This window comes from Ambystoma mexicanum, chromosome 5q, assembly GCF_040938575.1.
Source record: "Ambystoma mexicanum isolate Mex_15411 chromosome 5q, UKY_AmexF1_1, whole genome shotgun sequence".
NCBI lineage: Eukaryota > Metazoa > Chordata > Amphibia > Caudata > Ambystomatidae > Ambystoma > Ambystoma mexicanum.
In genome coordinates, this window is record NC_090933.1 from 219,947,077 (window position 1) to 219,964,838 (window position 17,762).

The window sequence follows — 17,762 nt, forward strand, 5'->3', positions numbered from 1 at the left end:
GGCCACCAGTATCTTTGTCTTTATGATGATGTAATGAGATCCTATTTAAAGAATTGAAGATAAGGTTGGCTGAGTAGGTGCTAAAAGCATCTCCTGGCCCCGGGCATCTCCCAGAAAGTAGGAGCCACCTATGGTAAGAGAGCAGTTAGTACATTTTGTGATACAAATGTATTTACCTTAACCTTAAAATGGAAACTTGCCTGTCCTTCTGTATGACCAATTCAGCTTTACATGCCTTCTGGTTGTCTTCCAAAGGTCCTAAACACATTCCTAAAACACACACAGTGAATGTCACACAGGTATGTATGTATGCCATCATTTGGTCTGTGGTTTCAAAAGTACCTCCAAGTATTTTTTGTGTCCAAGCTAGCCAGGCTTTTCTAAGTGACGAACAGGAGCTAGATCACTCCCAGAAATGTTGATCTGCTGTATGTTGGGAGTCGCTTTCCCATGTTGTTCCTGTTATAGACAGAATTACATAGAAGTTAGTTCTGACCATAGGAGTACTGAAAAACTGATATTGGGTTGGAAGGTCACAACATCTGGGCCCAAATTTACTTGTTTGATTTGTATCTGGAAGGAATGAATTAAGCCTGGTTTATGACCACAGTATGTTCAATAGCGCTCCTTCTTGATCAACATTGTTAAAAGTTATGGAGCGATCTAGGGGTGCCAGAAGTCAGGAGTGGCGCTCCCTGCTGAGAGACAGCAGACCATGAACAATTTCTGGTATAGTGAGCCCTGTGAGAGCATATCCTTTTGGGAGGAAGGATAGCTCCAGGGCAACTAGTTTCTCTTAGAAGCAAGTCAACGGAGGGCAACACAGGTTAGAATCTAGCGCTTAGAAACCACTCATTAGTATTAAGTGCTGTGCATTATAAAAGAACAATTATAATTATAGTAGATGGTGTTTAAGAATCCTCGTCTTCATGCATGACATAATGCTTTGTTAAACGCACCCCGAGTGTAATCCTAAATAGGGCAATGGGTAGGAATCCACTACCCTGGTCGTCGAGGAACTCCTTCGTATGCATACTTATAATGAGCGCCGGATTTTTGTCTGCTGCACGTTAATGGAATATAACATGCTTACTGACTAGAACATGAATAAGTATTAATGGCGTACGTGAATGATGGGCTGAATTTTGAGGTACCGCATCTCTGCAAGAAAAATGTACTTCACAGACCCCCTCGAGAGGCTAAAATCCCTATCAAATAATGTTCTTGTATAGGTTGCCCAACATGTTCTGCCAACAAGAAAACGCGCGCTTGGCTTTAAAGTTAGCTGGCACACCTGTCTGATATTTCTCTCAAAAGCGATAGCTCTCTTGTGGGAACTAAAGTTGCCCACGTCTCCTGCGTGGTTCCTCTCGGCTGCACTGTGTGCGGTGTACTGCAATAGGGCGTACACGTTTGCCCCACAGTTGAACTTTCCAGGTAGGCTTCGAGCACACAATTAAACCCACTCACACGCAGACTGCACATGCTCCTTCAAAGTGTGCCTGCAAAGACATCGAGGGAACAAAACAAAAAAAAGCCCGTGTCTGTGCCTTAAAAGTGCAATCCTGTATGAAGACCTTTTCTCTGGCACATTATTTAGCCCTGACAAGAAAAGAGAGGGGTGGGGGGGAGAAAGAAATGAAAACAAAGCAATTAAAAAGATTGACAGGCATGGGGGTTTGTGTGAGACCTATTTGTAATTGTCAGGGTGACGTTGTTAGGGGAGGAGGAGTGAGCAGGAAACGCAGCTCGATGTGTCTGTCTATCAGTTGAGGCTGTCTGAAAGCCCTGGGATCTCAGTGTGTGCATGTTATATTTCACCGAAAGCCAGGAGAGAGGAGAGACTCGTGCTTTACCTCCTCTCCCACTAGTTTCTTTCAAGCGAGGAAACAGCCCAGGTTCATCCTCGGGCAGGGGCAGCTGTATTCGCACCCACAGTCCTGGCTTTTTGTGTTATTATTCTTATTTCCGCTCGTTGTTCATTTATTTTTTTTCATTTTATTTTTTATTCTTCGTGCATTGATCCCTCAAGGTGGACAGAAGGCAGGACTCCACGGAAGAACATCCAGCGTCGTGTGCGGGTGCCTGAAGACGCTGCAGCCTCGGATGGAGGAGGGGGGTGGGAGAAGGGGAAGCAGAAGTGGCTGTGCCCAGCAGACTGTTTGATCTGTGACTAGGAGGCGGAGGAGGAGTGACTGACATTAACCATCCGGTGTGTGTGTCTCCTCACTCCCTCTCTCTCTCTTTTTTTTTTATTTGCATTCTTGCTGCCAGGCTGAGTGAAGGGAGGAGGAAGAAGAAGGCTCCGATCGACATCGTTTTTGCTACGTGGAAAAGAAGAAAAAACAACCAAAAAGAAGCAGGCTGTGATCGGTGCAATAAAGGGGCGGAAAGTTGCTGCTTTTCGAGGACTCTTTTGATCTCCGGGAGCGACTTGGGAGTGAAGCACCTCGTCACCAGCTCCGGGGAAAGGGATCAAGCGGGAGGCAGGAGAAGAGACTGGGGACATGGATCCGGCCGGACGCTGACAGCGATCGCCGCTGCTTTCCTTGAGGCGGGCGTGTGTGTGTGTGTGTGTGTGCGCGGCAGCAGGAAGGGCAGCCGCGGGAACTTGACATGCGAGGCGCCCCTCCATGCCCACAGACCCGGAGCCGAGGAGGCGCAGCGGCGGGCGGCTACTGAGCCCGCAGCCCTCGGGGGCGCCGCCACATCCAACTCGCACCGTGGACCTCGCCCGCTGAAAAGCCGAGCTTCCCGCCGCCCCCCCAAACCCCCCACCGGAGACTGCACCCCCGTTTTCTTTCATATTTTACGCCCCCCACCCGCCTTCCTGCATGAAAAGAAGAGGGATCGAAGAGGTCCTGAGGAAACTCTCCAGGATGCCGAGGAGGAAGCAGCAGGCGCCCCGGCGCTCCGCAGGTACGGTGCTGCCCCCTCCCGCCGCTGTGTGCTTGGCCTCTGTAAAATGGCCCCCGTGCCTTGTCCCCGCTCTGAACTTTACACCGGGTTGGCACCGGTGTGGGGTAAAACTCGGTCAGCGGGAGCCGTCCGGGCCCTTTCAACTTCCAAGGCTCATGCCAGCCCCCCACGTGTGAGTGCGTGCCTCCCCAAACCCCCCTCTCACACCCCTTTTCCTCCCCTTCCTTCCCGACCCGGAATTACTCGTCTGCAGCCGGTGCCAACCTCAGAAAGTTCAGCTCAGGGGCACAGGCGGGGCGGGCTCGAGGTACCTCACGCGAGTACTGTTTTTTTAGCTCTCAGCTGGCGAGAAAGGCAGGGAAACACGAAATGGTTATTCTCATTTCCAGGTTGCCATTTGCTCAAAAAGAGAGCGCCACTTGCAAAGGAATATGGGAGGTTGGGAAGGCAGGATGAGGGCACAGAGCGCCACCCGTGCCTTCCTGTTAATTTGCTTAATATATGTCTAGTGGTGTGCCAGGTGCCGATGAAAGCGGCTTGCCTTGGGGGGGTTGTGACAGTACAGGAACACAGTACTCGCAGGTACACCATGCAAATGTGCCTGATATAAATCCAACTAACGTAACATGACAACATGCCCTGCATGTGCAGGACAGCATCCCACCATGGAGTATGCTGCACCTTGTTGACATGCGTGTTCTTGATCTCTGGTATCCTTGCATGAGTCTGCCTTTTGTGGTAGCCTGAGGGCACTGATAGCGATGATGTCTTGAACCCGGAAATATAGCTCGGTTTGGATATTGTTGTGGAGAGATGAGCGTGAGCAAATCTTAGGTTTAGCGAGGCTCTGGTGTTCCTATTCGGCCACCGGCGCCAAATCAAGTTTTCCTGCATTTAGAAGTAGAGTTCGTTAATATATAAGGAGGGGTTGGCAAGCGTTTTGGGGCCCCACGTGTCTGTGCCCCCTGTAGAAGTTCCAGTTGAGCCCTTTGTCAATGGTTTCCATTGAAATCAGTGATATGACTTGCACAATAGTGCAGCTAGCTGACACATCCAACTCCAAAGACACAGGTCACTTAAAACCGTACGGACAAGCCAAAAGGCACCGATAAAAATACGCTTTGCGAACCACATTTAAGATGCAGCTGTGAGCCGTTGGGTTTCCCACCATTGAGATCAAGGTAGAGGGCTAGCTCGGTGCTTTATTGCAATCAATGCATTTTTGAGGGGGCTCGCGGCGATGAGAGGTGAGCGCATTCAACACAGGTCTGGCTGAGCGTAGTGGCTCTTGTGTTTGTGGCCTGTCTTCATTCCTTTTTGGAGGCAGAGTAAGCCACGGGTCCGCCTGCTCAGTTTACACACGGCAATTAAAAAAAATGCCCTTCCTGTACAGATTGCATGTCACGTTGAAAGGTGCTTCGTGGCCACGGCTACCTTTGATCTCGTACAGACGAAGGGGGGTGGGAGGCGTGTAGCCTGCATCCCGGGGACCATAAAAGTTCACTGCCTCCCGATCTCCTTCCCTTGAATCCAGAAGGGGGGCGAGGGGTGAAACCTGGCAGCAGTGGTTTCCTTGTTTTCTGTTTTATTAGAGGATTGCCAGCCTTGGTTTGATGCCTGATTGATCGCCTGTCATCCGGGCAGCCTTTGATCTATTCATTCCCGATAAACATCAATAAATCACTCACCATGGAAACACACATGCTCCCGACAGCTCAGCCACTAGCAAGGGAACTTTTTTCCTTTTTTTCCTCCATTTGAATTCCCCCTCTGAAGTTTTAGAGCCGCATCATCCCTCAGACCTAGAAACACCTACTAAACGGTGTTTTTTTTCTTCTGCACGTGAAATTGCTGGCCTGCCAGCTGCAGTGCCTTTCAAGGCTTTCCTTTAGCACGGTCTAGCGGTTCCTCATACTGTAAAATACCTTGCTTCTCTGAGAACTACAGCGAGCCCTCCACGTTGCCTTGCGTGCACTGCTTACGGAGGTAGGCTATGTTCAAGGGGTGGTCAGAAGAGACTTCAATGCTACATTGAATGTAGACGTACATTGAGTCCAGTGTCTCGGATTTCTCTACAGACGGCAGCGTGGTTGTTCAAAGCCAGGCTTGTTACGGCCAGTAACGCACACATAGCAAGGACATACACAATGCTGACTTTGGTTGATTTCAAAGTCCCCCTTCCCCTGCAAAGCACCCAGCCATACGCCCACACGCTCCTATCAGTTCAGACCTTCCCTTGGCTTGCGACCTCCAAATCTTTAGAAAATGCCGCATTCGACAAGCAGCTTGCCGGGCCTTCACGCACGACGTTCATTTTCTACAATATCGCAAGTGCGTACGTATTGTCGACAACTTCCGACCCTTGTAGTTAAAATGGGGTCCCTTTCGGGCAAGCATTGGCGCCGAAGAGCAGGCGTAGCACGGCTCCTTTGATGTCGAGGATTATCTACAGGGAGTGAAACCGAAGACAGCATATTTAATTCTGCTCAGGCTTTGCAATGCTGCTTTGGACTGGGGGGATCTGTGCTTTAAAAAAAAATGTTGTCACATATGGTACGGACTGTGAGGAGCAGCATGCAGTCAAAACCAAAAGGTGGATTTTGTATTGCTAAATAAAAGCACATTCATTTTGCTACATTTAGGCAGGATTCTGGGTATACTTGAGTGCCCATACATCTCTTTATGGTATGGCTTTGTTCATGCCCTGTGTTCTTTCCTCCACAGTATCATCTTATTAGGACGGTCATCGTCCCAGGCCCCCTTGCGACTTTTTGCACACCGCGTTTGCCCGCTGAACCCCCTTCAGAGGGCAGATGCGGAGTACTTGATATATACTGCATCGTGAAATGCGCCCCCCCCCCCTAAGTGAAAGGTTTCAAAGTTGACAAGGGCATGATGGCGCATGGGTAATCCATCCTGGCAGCTCTTACATAAAAACAAGCCGTCAAGGAGACTTTTTTCCAATATTGATTTAATTGTCTGTCTTTTGACAGGCACATATATCATTGGCTTTAATGGTCAATCAAAAGTTGGCAGGCTTAGTGTTTCCATTCTTTCCTCTACACGACATTTGGCATACTTAATCAAAAATGCTGCAAAGTGATGGCTCTGAAGAGTTGATGACTGAGTCATCTGCTAGCACAGGAACTCGAGAGGAGAGGAGGAGGGGGGAGGGTCTGAAAAGTGGAGCCAAATATACATTTTAGTGGAGTGGAAATTTAAAATGGCACACGCTTTGGGGGATAAGGTCTAGTGCTGTCGAAGCAAGGTCTCAAATACGGCGGTCGGGCTGGGCGTGGGCCGTCTGGGTTTTATAACTTTGCATATTAGGTGTCCTTGTGATTTGGATGGCTGTAGGGCCTGGCATTTGTTAAACACATCTTCAGCGATACCCCTACCAACCCTGTACCCCAATGGCATCCATATGTCCTCGGTAGTCCCATCTGATTGGCTCACGCCATCAGATTTTTAAGCCATTGCTTAGGATGTTGGTGGAGGGGTTAGATATGGGGACAAGTTTTACACATTTTAGACTGTTAGGGTTAAGTAACCCAAATTTCAAAACACCACTGCAATGGATGCTAGCCAAACAGCCCCTCGCAAACGTTCAGTTTTTGTATAGCCTTTATTGTTGATGTTAATTTCTTGCTAACAACGCTATGTTTTGGTAAATTTATGAGTGATCACCCCAGAAACACAGCGTTTGGTCAAGTGTTGGAGCAATGCTTGTATTTAAGGACTCCAGCTTCCACAGTCTGCAAATTAGCCACTAGACCGCCTTCAAGCTTGCCCATTGGTAAGTGGCATGACCACTGCTATGTTCCGTAAGATGTTTTTTTCTAAATCCAATGCTTTGCAAGGCTGATTTGTCGGCCCTTTTCTCCATAATCTAGTCATAACTGATGGAATTTTTCCAGAGTCTGTTTTAGTGGGACAACATTGATTGTAAGGTAGGCAGGGAGATGTGGGGGGCTGACAGGCACAAAGTACCAATACCTCATAGTGATTGGATGGGAAAGGCAACTTATCTAAATAAATACATCTTCGGACACATGCAAACAAATCGAAAATGGCTTCCTCGTGATGAAGCTTCTTGGTAATTATCAAAAAAGGTAAGGTTGTTTAGCCAGCTTCATTAGCAGGCTCCTAATTATCTGTAAACCTGATGGATTTGTGGCAGGCTTAACAATTAATGCCGACAAATTCAGTGAGGTGTCAACTTTGCAGGCAGTTTGATGTAATCAAGTTGATATTATGCAGTCCCCACAGCCTGCAGTGCAGTATTAACTCAATTTGCTGGTTCAGGTGACAAATGGACTTTGTTACCTGACTAATCATGTCAGAGAGACAATGCTTCTTAATGACCTCAGTAATCCTTGCTTTTAAACCGTGCAATAAAACCAACAGATAACCTCCCCACTCAGCAGTTTTTTTCTCATTCCTTCCAATTTGAAGATAAAGCACAGTTGTTACACTAGGGATGCTTGTGGAACAGATCAAAATTCGAATTTGAATTTAAAAAAATCTTTTGGCACACTGAAGTTGTTGAAAACTATTGTATTAATTCCTCAGACTGCAATTCGACAATGGCTCGTTACTTGAGAAGGAGGGATGAAAAAAAACCAGCTTCAGAGTGTCATGAACTGGCACAAAAGACTACCACTACCGTCTGCAAATTGTACGTCGACGACATTGGGGAATCTTAGGTCATTCTCTTTTTGACAGACCAGTCTAAGCGCTACTATAAATGCATTATCATCATACTTTGACAAGAGAAACGACTAGCTCCATTGCCGCCAGTCATACATTTACAATTTGACATTCTCCTTAGAAATTCAGCAAAAAGTGCAGATAAAATTTTACGATCAACAAAAGTAGTTTGGTTTTCTCACGGGGGGGGGGGGAATAATAGCCGTGTGATTGCAACAGATAAATTGCTGAACATCCTGATTCCTTTTGTGGATTGATAGAACAGTTGTTCAGAGATGCTGCTGGGGTCAACACATAACCGAATGTCAAAGTGACCGAATGAGTAAAGACGGTACGGGCACCCAAATGGTTGAATATTGATGAGAGCAACGGGATAAACCAGTGAGTGGTACCAAATGAGTGTATCTCGCACAGAGCAACAAACAACCCAGGGATGATTATTGAATGGTAAAACGTTGAAGAAAGCATCGAGAATATGTGAGCGGGGTCCTAAATAAGTGTATGTCATAGAGGGACAGACTATACCAGCGAGAGCCGCGAAATGGGTGATTGTCATAGAGACAGACTGAGCAAACGTGTGAGTGGGTGGTTGGACATGAGCCAGAAAAACAGAGTGAGCAAACAGTTGCAAAACTGAGAGAGTTGATAAATGTGTGAGTTAGCAAGATCTTAAGCGAGTGCGTAGAACGGAAAAGTGAGTAGCAGCGGGAGAGAACACAAGCGAGTGAGATGATAATAGTAAGCACTTAGATGGGTCAAACCACAAACACGATTGGGGCTTGCCCCTTCAGTAATATGTGGCGTTATTGCCCAACTAAATGGTACTTGTTTTATTGACCCCAAAGGACGACAAGTGGCTGAGTCGGCCCTTCTGCGATTGGGACATGTGAGCTGCAAGCTGTACCGATATCTCTGCAACAGATGCATCCACTTAGTGGGCCATCTTGGATAGGAAACGGATGGGAAATCTTTTAAGTTGGAGCCTGTGCTGAAAAGAAAGTCTGGGCCTAGAAAAGATGGAAGGGTTATTCAAACAAATCTCCTGATGACGGATTACATTGCAAAGCAAACCTTTTTGTGTCCCACAATTTCCCGCTAACCCGATCAAAGTGTGCATACCAGAGAACTGCACCTTGAAAACATGTGTAGTGCCTGCATAAACAATTATCTTGGTGCACAGCACTAATCACCGGCCTCTAACCCCATCCATGCGGGTTGAAGTCCCAGTGGGAGAGTAGATGGCATGTATTTACATGTGTTCCTTTGTTAGTGTTTTGTCAGCAGTTTAAAGCTGCAGTGCTCTGTTGAATTGAGCTTTTTTTTGGTCAGGTCCATTCAAAGAAAGGTAATCGGCCATCACCCGTCTATGTTGCTATAATTATTAGTTCTCTTTTTATAATTATTATTTATTGAAAATAAATGTTTGAATGTTACTGTGAATGGATGAAAACAGTATCACTTTTAAATAAAAGAAGCAGCGTCTAATTTCCTATTGAAATTACAAGTGTCCTTAAAAAAAATAAACAGCTCACCTCTTTAGCATAGCTGTTAGCAAACAGTGAATCATTTTCTTTCTTTGCTTGTTATGCTAATTAAATGATAATTTATTAAAAACACAGTTGTTAGGTACACTTCAAAATTATCCTTTAAAAGGGCTTAAAAAGGAATGAGCAAGCTCAAGCTGCTGTTTGTTCCCCAATTTCAGATGTTAGTGTGGAAGTGACAGAGAAATAAGATGTTGCACTATCAGGAATGTTTGCGGAGCTCTAACAGTGTCTCTTCTACGATCTTGCACCAGTTCAGCTTTTAGTGAACTCTGTCTGATTCGTGATCATATTTTCAACAAATTCAAGGGTGCCATAGTCCAGCAATTTGAGGAGCATTTATTTTTATTTACTGCCCATCTAGCAATGTGTATTTTTTAACATTTGGAATAGATATTAATAACTTCCACTGGGGCCTATTTTTTTTATTTAAAAAAAATCAATTCAATAGGTCCAATGTATCCGTGTTTTGCACAGGGGCTTGACACTTTTGATGATTTACCTGCAAGACAAATGTCCAGTGGTCGAACTGGAAATATCCAAGTTCAACTCCGTGGGAACTTTTAAGAAAAGAAGGGTGGTCTAGAATAGTACGGGCGGGGGGATGGACTTGTGGGCCACCCATTGGAGCTATAAATCACAGGATGAAATAGAAAGCCTTGTATCCAGAAATCGCTTTCCTTTATGGCCATTAGCCCTGTCATCAGAGGTGGGAAAGAGGGAAAGGGTTAATTGAGAAGGGGCCAGAAAATCGGTATGGTGTAAATTTTGATAATCTGAATGCGTCACTCCATGGTTGGCGTATCGTTGGATATAAATGTTCTTTATTTCTTCTCTGGTGTGGATCACCTTGCAAAATTGGGTCTGAATGGCACAGTTGTATTTGGTTTCCAGGAGCCGGGATGTCTACATGCCTCTGAGCCTGTCCTTGTGCATATACGAGGGTTTGTAGCATACAACAGTTTTTGTGAACACAAGAAATGGGGATAGCAGTTGTCGAATTTCAGTCCTGGACTACCCACACCCCAGTCATGCCGCCTGCCTCTATTTGTGCTAAAGAAAGATGGCTGATTAAAGCATCAGCTTGTATTCTGACCCACAACTGATTAGGACTTCCATTTGAACACTGTTCTAAAGGAGAAATGTACGTGTCTGTAGGCCTGGTCAGTTATACAATTTTATTTTCCTTTTTCGTTTGAGATTGTGTGTGTGTTTATATTTAGTTTGTCATCTTGTATACAATGAGCACTACCAATTTGGAATTCAGAAACACAGTTTAATTGAAATCTATCTTTCAAACGTGTCCCTTTATGTATGTGTACATGTATACATATACACCGTTGACCACTCACGCATCTGGAAAATACTGAACACTGTACAGAACCAACACACATACACACAAAACCTGTTTCCCTAATGCATAAGGCCACCCATACTTATGATTTACTCAGTATTGTCATGATACACACGTTTTCTTTCTCTCAAATATTAAACATAATAATAGGGACTTTTGTGAAAATATCTGACACACAACAAATCATTCACAATCGCCTTCCCATACACAATAACCTGTACACTCATTAAAACACTACACACACTTGCAACCTAGACCACAATCACATTGCGCTGGGTCGAAAGGCTGGAAACCACACATGGACCCGCAACTCCTACTTTGGAGAAAGAAAAAAAAAACATAAACCACATATACCCCCCCACCTCCCTCACACGTCTGTAAATGCTCCAAGAAATATAAACATTTAAAAAAATATATACACCAAACACATGCACGACCAAACAGGCACACTGTATGCCAATCATGCACAGCGCATCTGCACACTGACACGCATTCTTTACCACTGAAGAGTTGTTGACCACTCTAAAGGAAATGTTGATGAAAAGGTGGCATACGATGGCCGTCGGTGGTTAAACGTAAGCGTGATCAACATTAGCATGTGATGAGGAACGTCTTCACACATGTTTCGGCTTCAGCTTTTTTGTTCACGGTAATGGGCCGCATACCTCTGTATTTATAGAAAATGAGAAGACATTCCCCCGCTGTTTCAGAGGAGCTCGTGTGCTCATCCTTGACCCATGCGTTACCTGTGCAGGTGACCCATGCGCTACCTGTGCAGGTGAACCATGCAGTACCTGTGCAGGTAAGCCGAGCGCTTCTGATGAAGCACTACATAACTGCAGGAGTGGGACCTTGGACAATATGCAGATAGGTGTACAGCTAACTGTATGCATGTATGTGAGAGTCCATGTGCACTTGCATTACAGAGTAAGTGTTGGATTCACATGTGTTGCCTCTTCAAGTACAACACACAACATGTAGACATCTGAACGTTAATACCGTTTCTGTAAAAAGAAAAACAGCAAGTGGCTGTCCCTTTTCACGTCCTTCTACATACAGAACCGCACATTTCACATTTAATCAAATCTGAGAAAGATTGTTGAATCAGAAATGGGTCAGGCATTAGAAAAGGATTAGCTGCTGCCAAAAATCCAGGTTGAAACAAAAAGCAAGACAATTTAGGTAGATTAGAGCAAAGGGAAAAATATGTGCATAGGAAGGGTATTAAAGCTGACAGATGAACAGGGCGAGGGACACATTCTCTTGCAGCAGCTGTGACTGCCGCCATTATCTTGACAGGTGTCAATTAAGAATTACTGCCTGCTGGAGTCATTTTTCCAGCCCAGCTGTCTGCGTGCGAAAGAAATAACACTTTACCCTTGTCACTTTGTTAGTTCTTAGCTATAGCCTCAAAATGAGTGTTGGTGTGCTAATCGATAACTAGTGTATTAGCAATTATTTTGCACATTGATTTATGAAGGGAGCAGCTCCTCCTGTACAGTTATTAGCTGCTGATTAAATGTGCCTATGCCCAGCTCAGGGTGAATGTATGTTTCCCAGCGAGGCCAGGTCTAGAACAATCTTCCGCGAGACTATGGTTCAAAACACTTTCATCATTGTAAGTCGTTAACAAGACAAGCTCCACTTAGTCAAAGGGCAGGAACTGCACCTGTACAACATAGCGCGCTTCTTGGCTCTTGGCTCCTCTGCTTCTAGTCTAATACTCTTGTCTGGCCGTGTGTGTGTGTGTTGTGTGCATGCATGATTAGAGATGAAAAAAAAACACACACACACAGTTCTAATTTGACCACAGGGCCCACGGGCATTTTCAGCATAGAATGTTCCCAGGATTTTTGGAAGGAAAGCCATTTTGTGGGATTTGAGGGCATTACTGTGTAAGAGCTTGCACCTACTGTTTGAGGACATGCACGGGTAATTCCCCGCGTAAATTGGTCTGGGGAAGGCACAGCGTGAGGCCAGCATAAGAGCCCGGGCTAGCAAGAATGCAGTCGCGTAAAGAAAGAAGCGCTCACATTTTTGGGAATTTTACCTCTGTGAGGCCAGGAAACCTGCCCAAGTGCATGTGTTTGTCACACGCTGGCATATTTTATTCTGTGTGGGGCGCTAATAACAGCGGTAGGTGAATTATAGGGCCTTCTTACGGCTCTCCCCCATACTCCTAGATTCAATTATAAGGAATCATAGTGCAATTTCTTTCGAAAAAAATGTAATTATGACTGTAAGTCAGTAAAAACAGGAGCTTATTACGTGTAGTGCACAGTGTTTATGGTACTCGAGCATCTATTTATGTTTCTGTCATTGAGATTGTATAATACACAGGGAAAGGCCGTCTTGGAATGTTATCGCGCCTTATGCAGTTCCTAACTGACAGTCCTGTAATCGAGCTACAGCAGTACAGGAATGAACAACCAGACAAGGACATTGGTGGTGTCTAAACTCCACGGTCCCTGTCAGGTCATCCGAGGAATGCAACCCCCGAACGGGCAAATACGCAAGCCATAGGCAGCCATCTTAAAGCACAATTCTGCGGCTCTGCCAAAGATGTGCCCATACCATCAAATAATATTAACTGTTTCAAATGTGGAAATCCTTGTTTCTTTTTAATGTCATGCGGTTTGTTGCAGTGACAAACCTCCCATTGGAATGTTCACATCCTGCTAACATAGGTTGTCCTGAGACAAACTAAGCTCTGTTGATGCGCATGGGATGGACAGGAGCAAAGGTTACGTCTTCCAAGTTATTCTCTGCCCTGAAATTATTGCTTTCATTTGCACATATCCTTATGCTTTTAATGCAGCAGCCCCACCACACACAAGTACCCACAACAGCAGCCAATCTGTGTTGTTTTGGGTTTGATGGCACGTGTGGTGAATGCATTGTATTTATTTCCCACATATGATTTGAATCTATTTTCCAAATTCATATGGCTGTACCAATAGCTAGTGCATGACACACAGAGGTTCATGCCCGTGGGCCACGTTTATCCAGGAATAAACACGTGTGTAAATGTTTTGTGTATGTTTATAGATATACTGTGTATTGATTGGGCATGTTTACTATGCGTGCGTTCATTGTTACACCATGGCTGACTTGTGTGTCTTTTCATGTGCACCCACGCTGCCTTCTTTCCCTCTTCCCCCTGTTCTATTTCTTTTCTCTGGCACTCCACGCTCTCCCGCCCTGTACATATTTATCATATTTGCTTCTTTTGCTCACTTTATGTTTACAGACATGACAAACACACTTTTTGCAGATTCGGGATCTATATCTGAAGCCAACGATTTTGGAATTACACGTCAAAGATTGATTTACGCCGACACCCTTTTGTTTATCCTAAGCGAAGATGTTCCCTTAGACCAGGGCCCAGCGGCAGATCCTGGGATTGCACGAGTCCTTTCGAATTCCAGAGCAGGTGTGAAAGTCAGAGAGAGAAGATTAAAAACTCAACAGCGGGGAGTTGAAATGCACACGTTTAGGTAACGGTTGTGATAAGTGAGGATTGTGTGTTTGTAAGCAAACATGCTACTGCACATCTTGACTTCGCAAATTAAGTGCCCACACGAGCATCATTTTGTGAGGCTTCATTGTACGTAGAGGCGTGTAGGTTCAGACAGCACATTACTCTCTTCTAAAGCGTACCACAATTGATGGTAGCAGTCTTTGTCATTCATCCAGTTGTTTAATTGTCAATTGGTTGGAGTTTGTGCTCTTTGGAATAATACTCTTTTGCTTGAAAACCGGCACACCAACCAAAATTATGATGTTGTCAACATATTGTTATTCATTAAAAAGTAAGGTTGATTGGGGTAAAACCCTATTTGTGTTATTAAATAAATGCAACTTAAATTGATAGCAGGTTCCGCAGTTGCAAAAGTAAGTTGACCTGCAATCAGATTGCTTAAGGTCGACCAGGTTAGCGGTTGACTAGACAAAACCTTTTAACGTCTCTATAGGGGACAGGGTAAGCATAAGAGAAAAAGGGTAAGGGCAAACAGTCAGGAGAAATACCCTTATTAATAAATAGAAAATTAACAGAGAGAAACGAAGGGAAACCGGGTAGTAAGCAAGAAGGAAAGGAGGGTATGTGTGATCCAAAGAAGTGAACATTATCAAAGACCTCAGGAATAACACAGTTGAAAACACTAGCTGTATCCAGTGCATCATCCTATACTCACTGTGTCTCTCTATGTCTCACTCGAAAAGATCATCCAACAAAATCTTCTTCAAGAATAGCAGACCAGTTTCCCGAAAAAGATGCAGCACCAAGACCCCCATCCAAGTCATCAACGAGGCACTCCTCATCATGGACAAGGGCGACCAATGCCTCTTGGTTCTGCTCAGCCTCTCTGCGCTACCCAACACTCTTTTCTCTCACATGGGATTCGATCCCATAGTCCTTCTATGGTTTGACTCAACATATACCAGCTCATCCATATGGGCATAGACAGATTCCAACAATGCCCAGTGACTCGTGGAGCCCCACAAGGCGTTGTCCTTTTCCGTGTCATCTTCAACCTATACCTGGAGCCACTGGGGGTACTCTTTGCCAAAATCAACACCTAAATCCACCAATATGCTGATGACCACAATTAAACCTGAAAGTCAACTGCCTCAACAACATTCAACAATTGACATGCTGCTTCACCACTATTCATGCCTGGATGTCAAGTGCCTACCTAAATCTCAACCCTACCAAAACAGAGTTCCTCCTCCTTGGGGCGCCAATAAATGCGCCCAAGTTGATAACTGGCTGACATAGATGGGTCTTAATGGCTTCTCCCTCCAATTCATCACTAATGCAAAGTCCCTCAGCTTTTCCATAAGTTGTGACCTCTCCTACAATGCACACCTCCTCAAGAAGACCCAAACATTATGGTACCAGCTCGCACTACTGTGCCAAATCAAATCCTTCTTCCCTGCCTTGGACTGCAGATCCGTTGTCTAGGCCACAATGCTCTTCCACCTCGATGCTAAGAGCAGGTTTCCGAACCTTTACTCTGGCTCCTCAGAAAGCTGTCCAGCATGGGTCTATGAAGAAATTCAACCACATTTCCCTGATTCTTAAGACACAACATTAGTTACCCATCCAAGACAGCATCACCATCAAGACATCCTGCATCACCAACAGAGCTATAATGCCCGAGACACCACCATACTTTGATGAAAATATCACATTCTCAGAAGATCAACTGAACACCGGGAAACCGGAAAACAAGCCTTCTCCTGCGATGCTCCAACATTCTGGCACAACCTTCCTGTTAATATTATGCTGGCTTTCTCCCTCATGTGATCCAGGAAAGCTCTGAAGACCCGGCTCTTCAAATAACGGCTGACTGACTATTGAGGACCGTAGGCTGACAAGGCGATCCAAACTCTTTTTGTACAGTGCTGTGTTACTTTCTAGCTTGGTTCGCTCTACATAAATAGCCTAGGTCCATGCACACTTACACACGTTTCTGTTTCCTTGTGGGTGAGGCCATTTTGTCTGGTGCAAGTTTGCTAGAGCCACCCTAGCCATATCTGGCCACTGTGCAGACTGAGGGAAAAACAGATGTCTTGAGGCTGGGATTCTTTGTGTGCAAAACCAGCTGCTAAAAATAAAAAAGGACATTCTGCAATTGGTGAACATTGTAATCTAGCCCCTTTTTTAAAAAATTCACAATGTACATTTCTAAGGGTGGCTTTAGTATATGGATTTCAGTCGTAATAAGTATGATATACTGAAATCTGGGAGCCCCTTGACTGAGAACAGCCATGACTAAATAACCTGTTCTATGGGTTGGTTCCCACTCATGAGGGTCTACATCCTTGTTTTAGCACACTCTTTCACAGAGGGGAAATATCCTTTTGCCTTTCAGGCCAGCCCCGCTGATAAGGACTGAAATGCGAGGCATGTTTCCTATGAACAAGAGTAGCAACATCAATCCCAAACGTGTGTTCTAGCCTATGCTTAGAGAGGCTCTCTGTGCTTAGAGAAGCATGTCTTCACCTCACTTGTGATGCCTAACAAGGCTGCAACACGTCACTGAGGTTGTGGGTCTTTTTTCAGAGGAGAATAGCTTAGCATTTCGGTAATGATTTGTGTTGTGGGTGGTCCAAAAAACTCTCCCCCCAATACTCTTCGTTCATGATCGAAGGTATTAAAATCCCGCCTGCAGCTTCAGTGAAAACCATGGGAGTCCACTTATATTCCACTCTCTCCTTCACAAAACAAGTCAATGCAATCGACCTCTTCAGCAGCATACACGGCCAAACTACTTAACGGAGACAGACAATTTCTTACACTGTCCAGATGCCTTACCATAGCAGGTTCTATAACTGGAGCAAGACATGACTACTGCAATGCCCTCTCGGCAGGCACATCCAAGAAAAATATCTGTAAAATGCAGGTAATCCAAAATACTGCACTTCGCTCTGCACTTAACATCTCCAAAAGTGATCATAACTTCACTGCTAGAAAGAAGGTACACTGGCCCGCCAATCCAGGAATGGATTAATTTCAAAATCCTTACCATCACTCCCAAATTCCTGCTGAACACAGCACCCAAATATCTGGGCCTGAAAATCATCAGAACAAACCATATTAAGCAGGTAAGGTCTACCGACCTACGCCACATCGCACAGCCGAAGTTCACACACATCAGAGGAGGAGGTGCCAGTTTCCCGGTCATAGTAGCATCTCACTGGAATTCCCTCCCACCATCTCTAAGAGCAGTAACCCAAACTCTCATGGGGCATTCAGGAAAGCCCTTAAACCTTGTCTCTTCACCTAATCTCTGCCTGACCTCTGTCATTGGGAGAGAAGATACTGATACTTTCTTTATTTCTTTGATTGCCGTTTGTCATTTTCCACAAGATATGTTCTGTCTAACTGGTTCGCAACAGCGCCTTGATGCCTCTGGGCTTAGGCACTTTACAAATGCTTATAAATAAATAAATACAAATATTTCTCCCTGTGAAAGGTATAGTGAGCTAAAATGTGGTTGGAGACCCTCCTTAGTGGGAACCAACCCATAGAAGTTATTTGTGCAAGCTAGTTCTCAGATTAGGGGCTCCCACATTTCTGTATATAATGAGAATTGATTACTTGTTTTACTGTGTAAAGCAGATGATCAAAGCCTAGAAGCAACGTATAAATGATTTTCTGATTGTTGGTAATCATTACAAGATGGACAGTCTTTTACACTTACATTTTGGGAATATACAAATGACTA

General features: G+C 44.9%; 1 protein-coding gene across 1 annotated transcript in view; it reads left to right on the forward strand.

Moving 5' to 3' along the window:
* Positions 1-1,785: 1,785 nt before the first annotated feature.
* The window catches only part of TSHZ1 (teashirt zinc finger homeobox 1), a 136,688-nt gene continuing 120,711 nt past the window's right edge, over positions 1,786-17,762 (forward strand). The window contains exon 1 of the mRNA XM_069620740.1: positions 1,786-2,919. Within this exon, the coding sequence (XP_069476841.1) occupies positions 2,835-2,919 (85 nt within the window). The 5' untranslated portion in view covers positions 1,786-2,834. The remainder of the gene's footprint in view (positions 2,920-17,762) is intronic.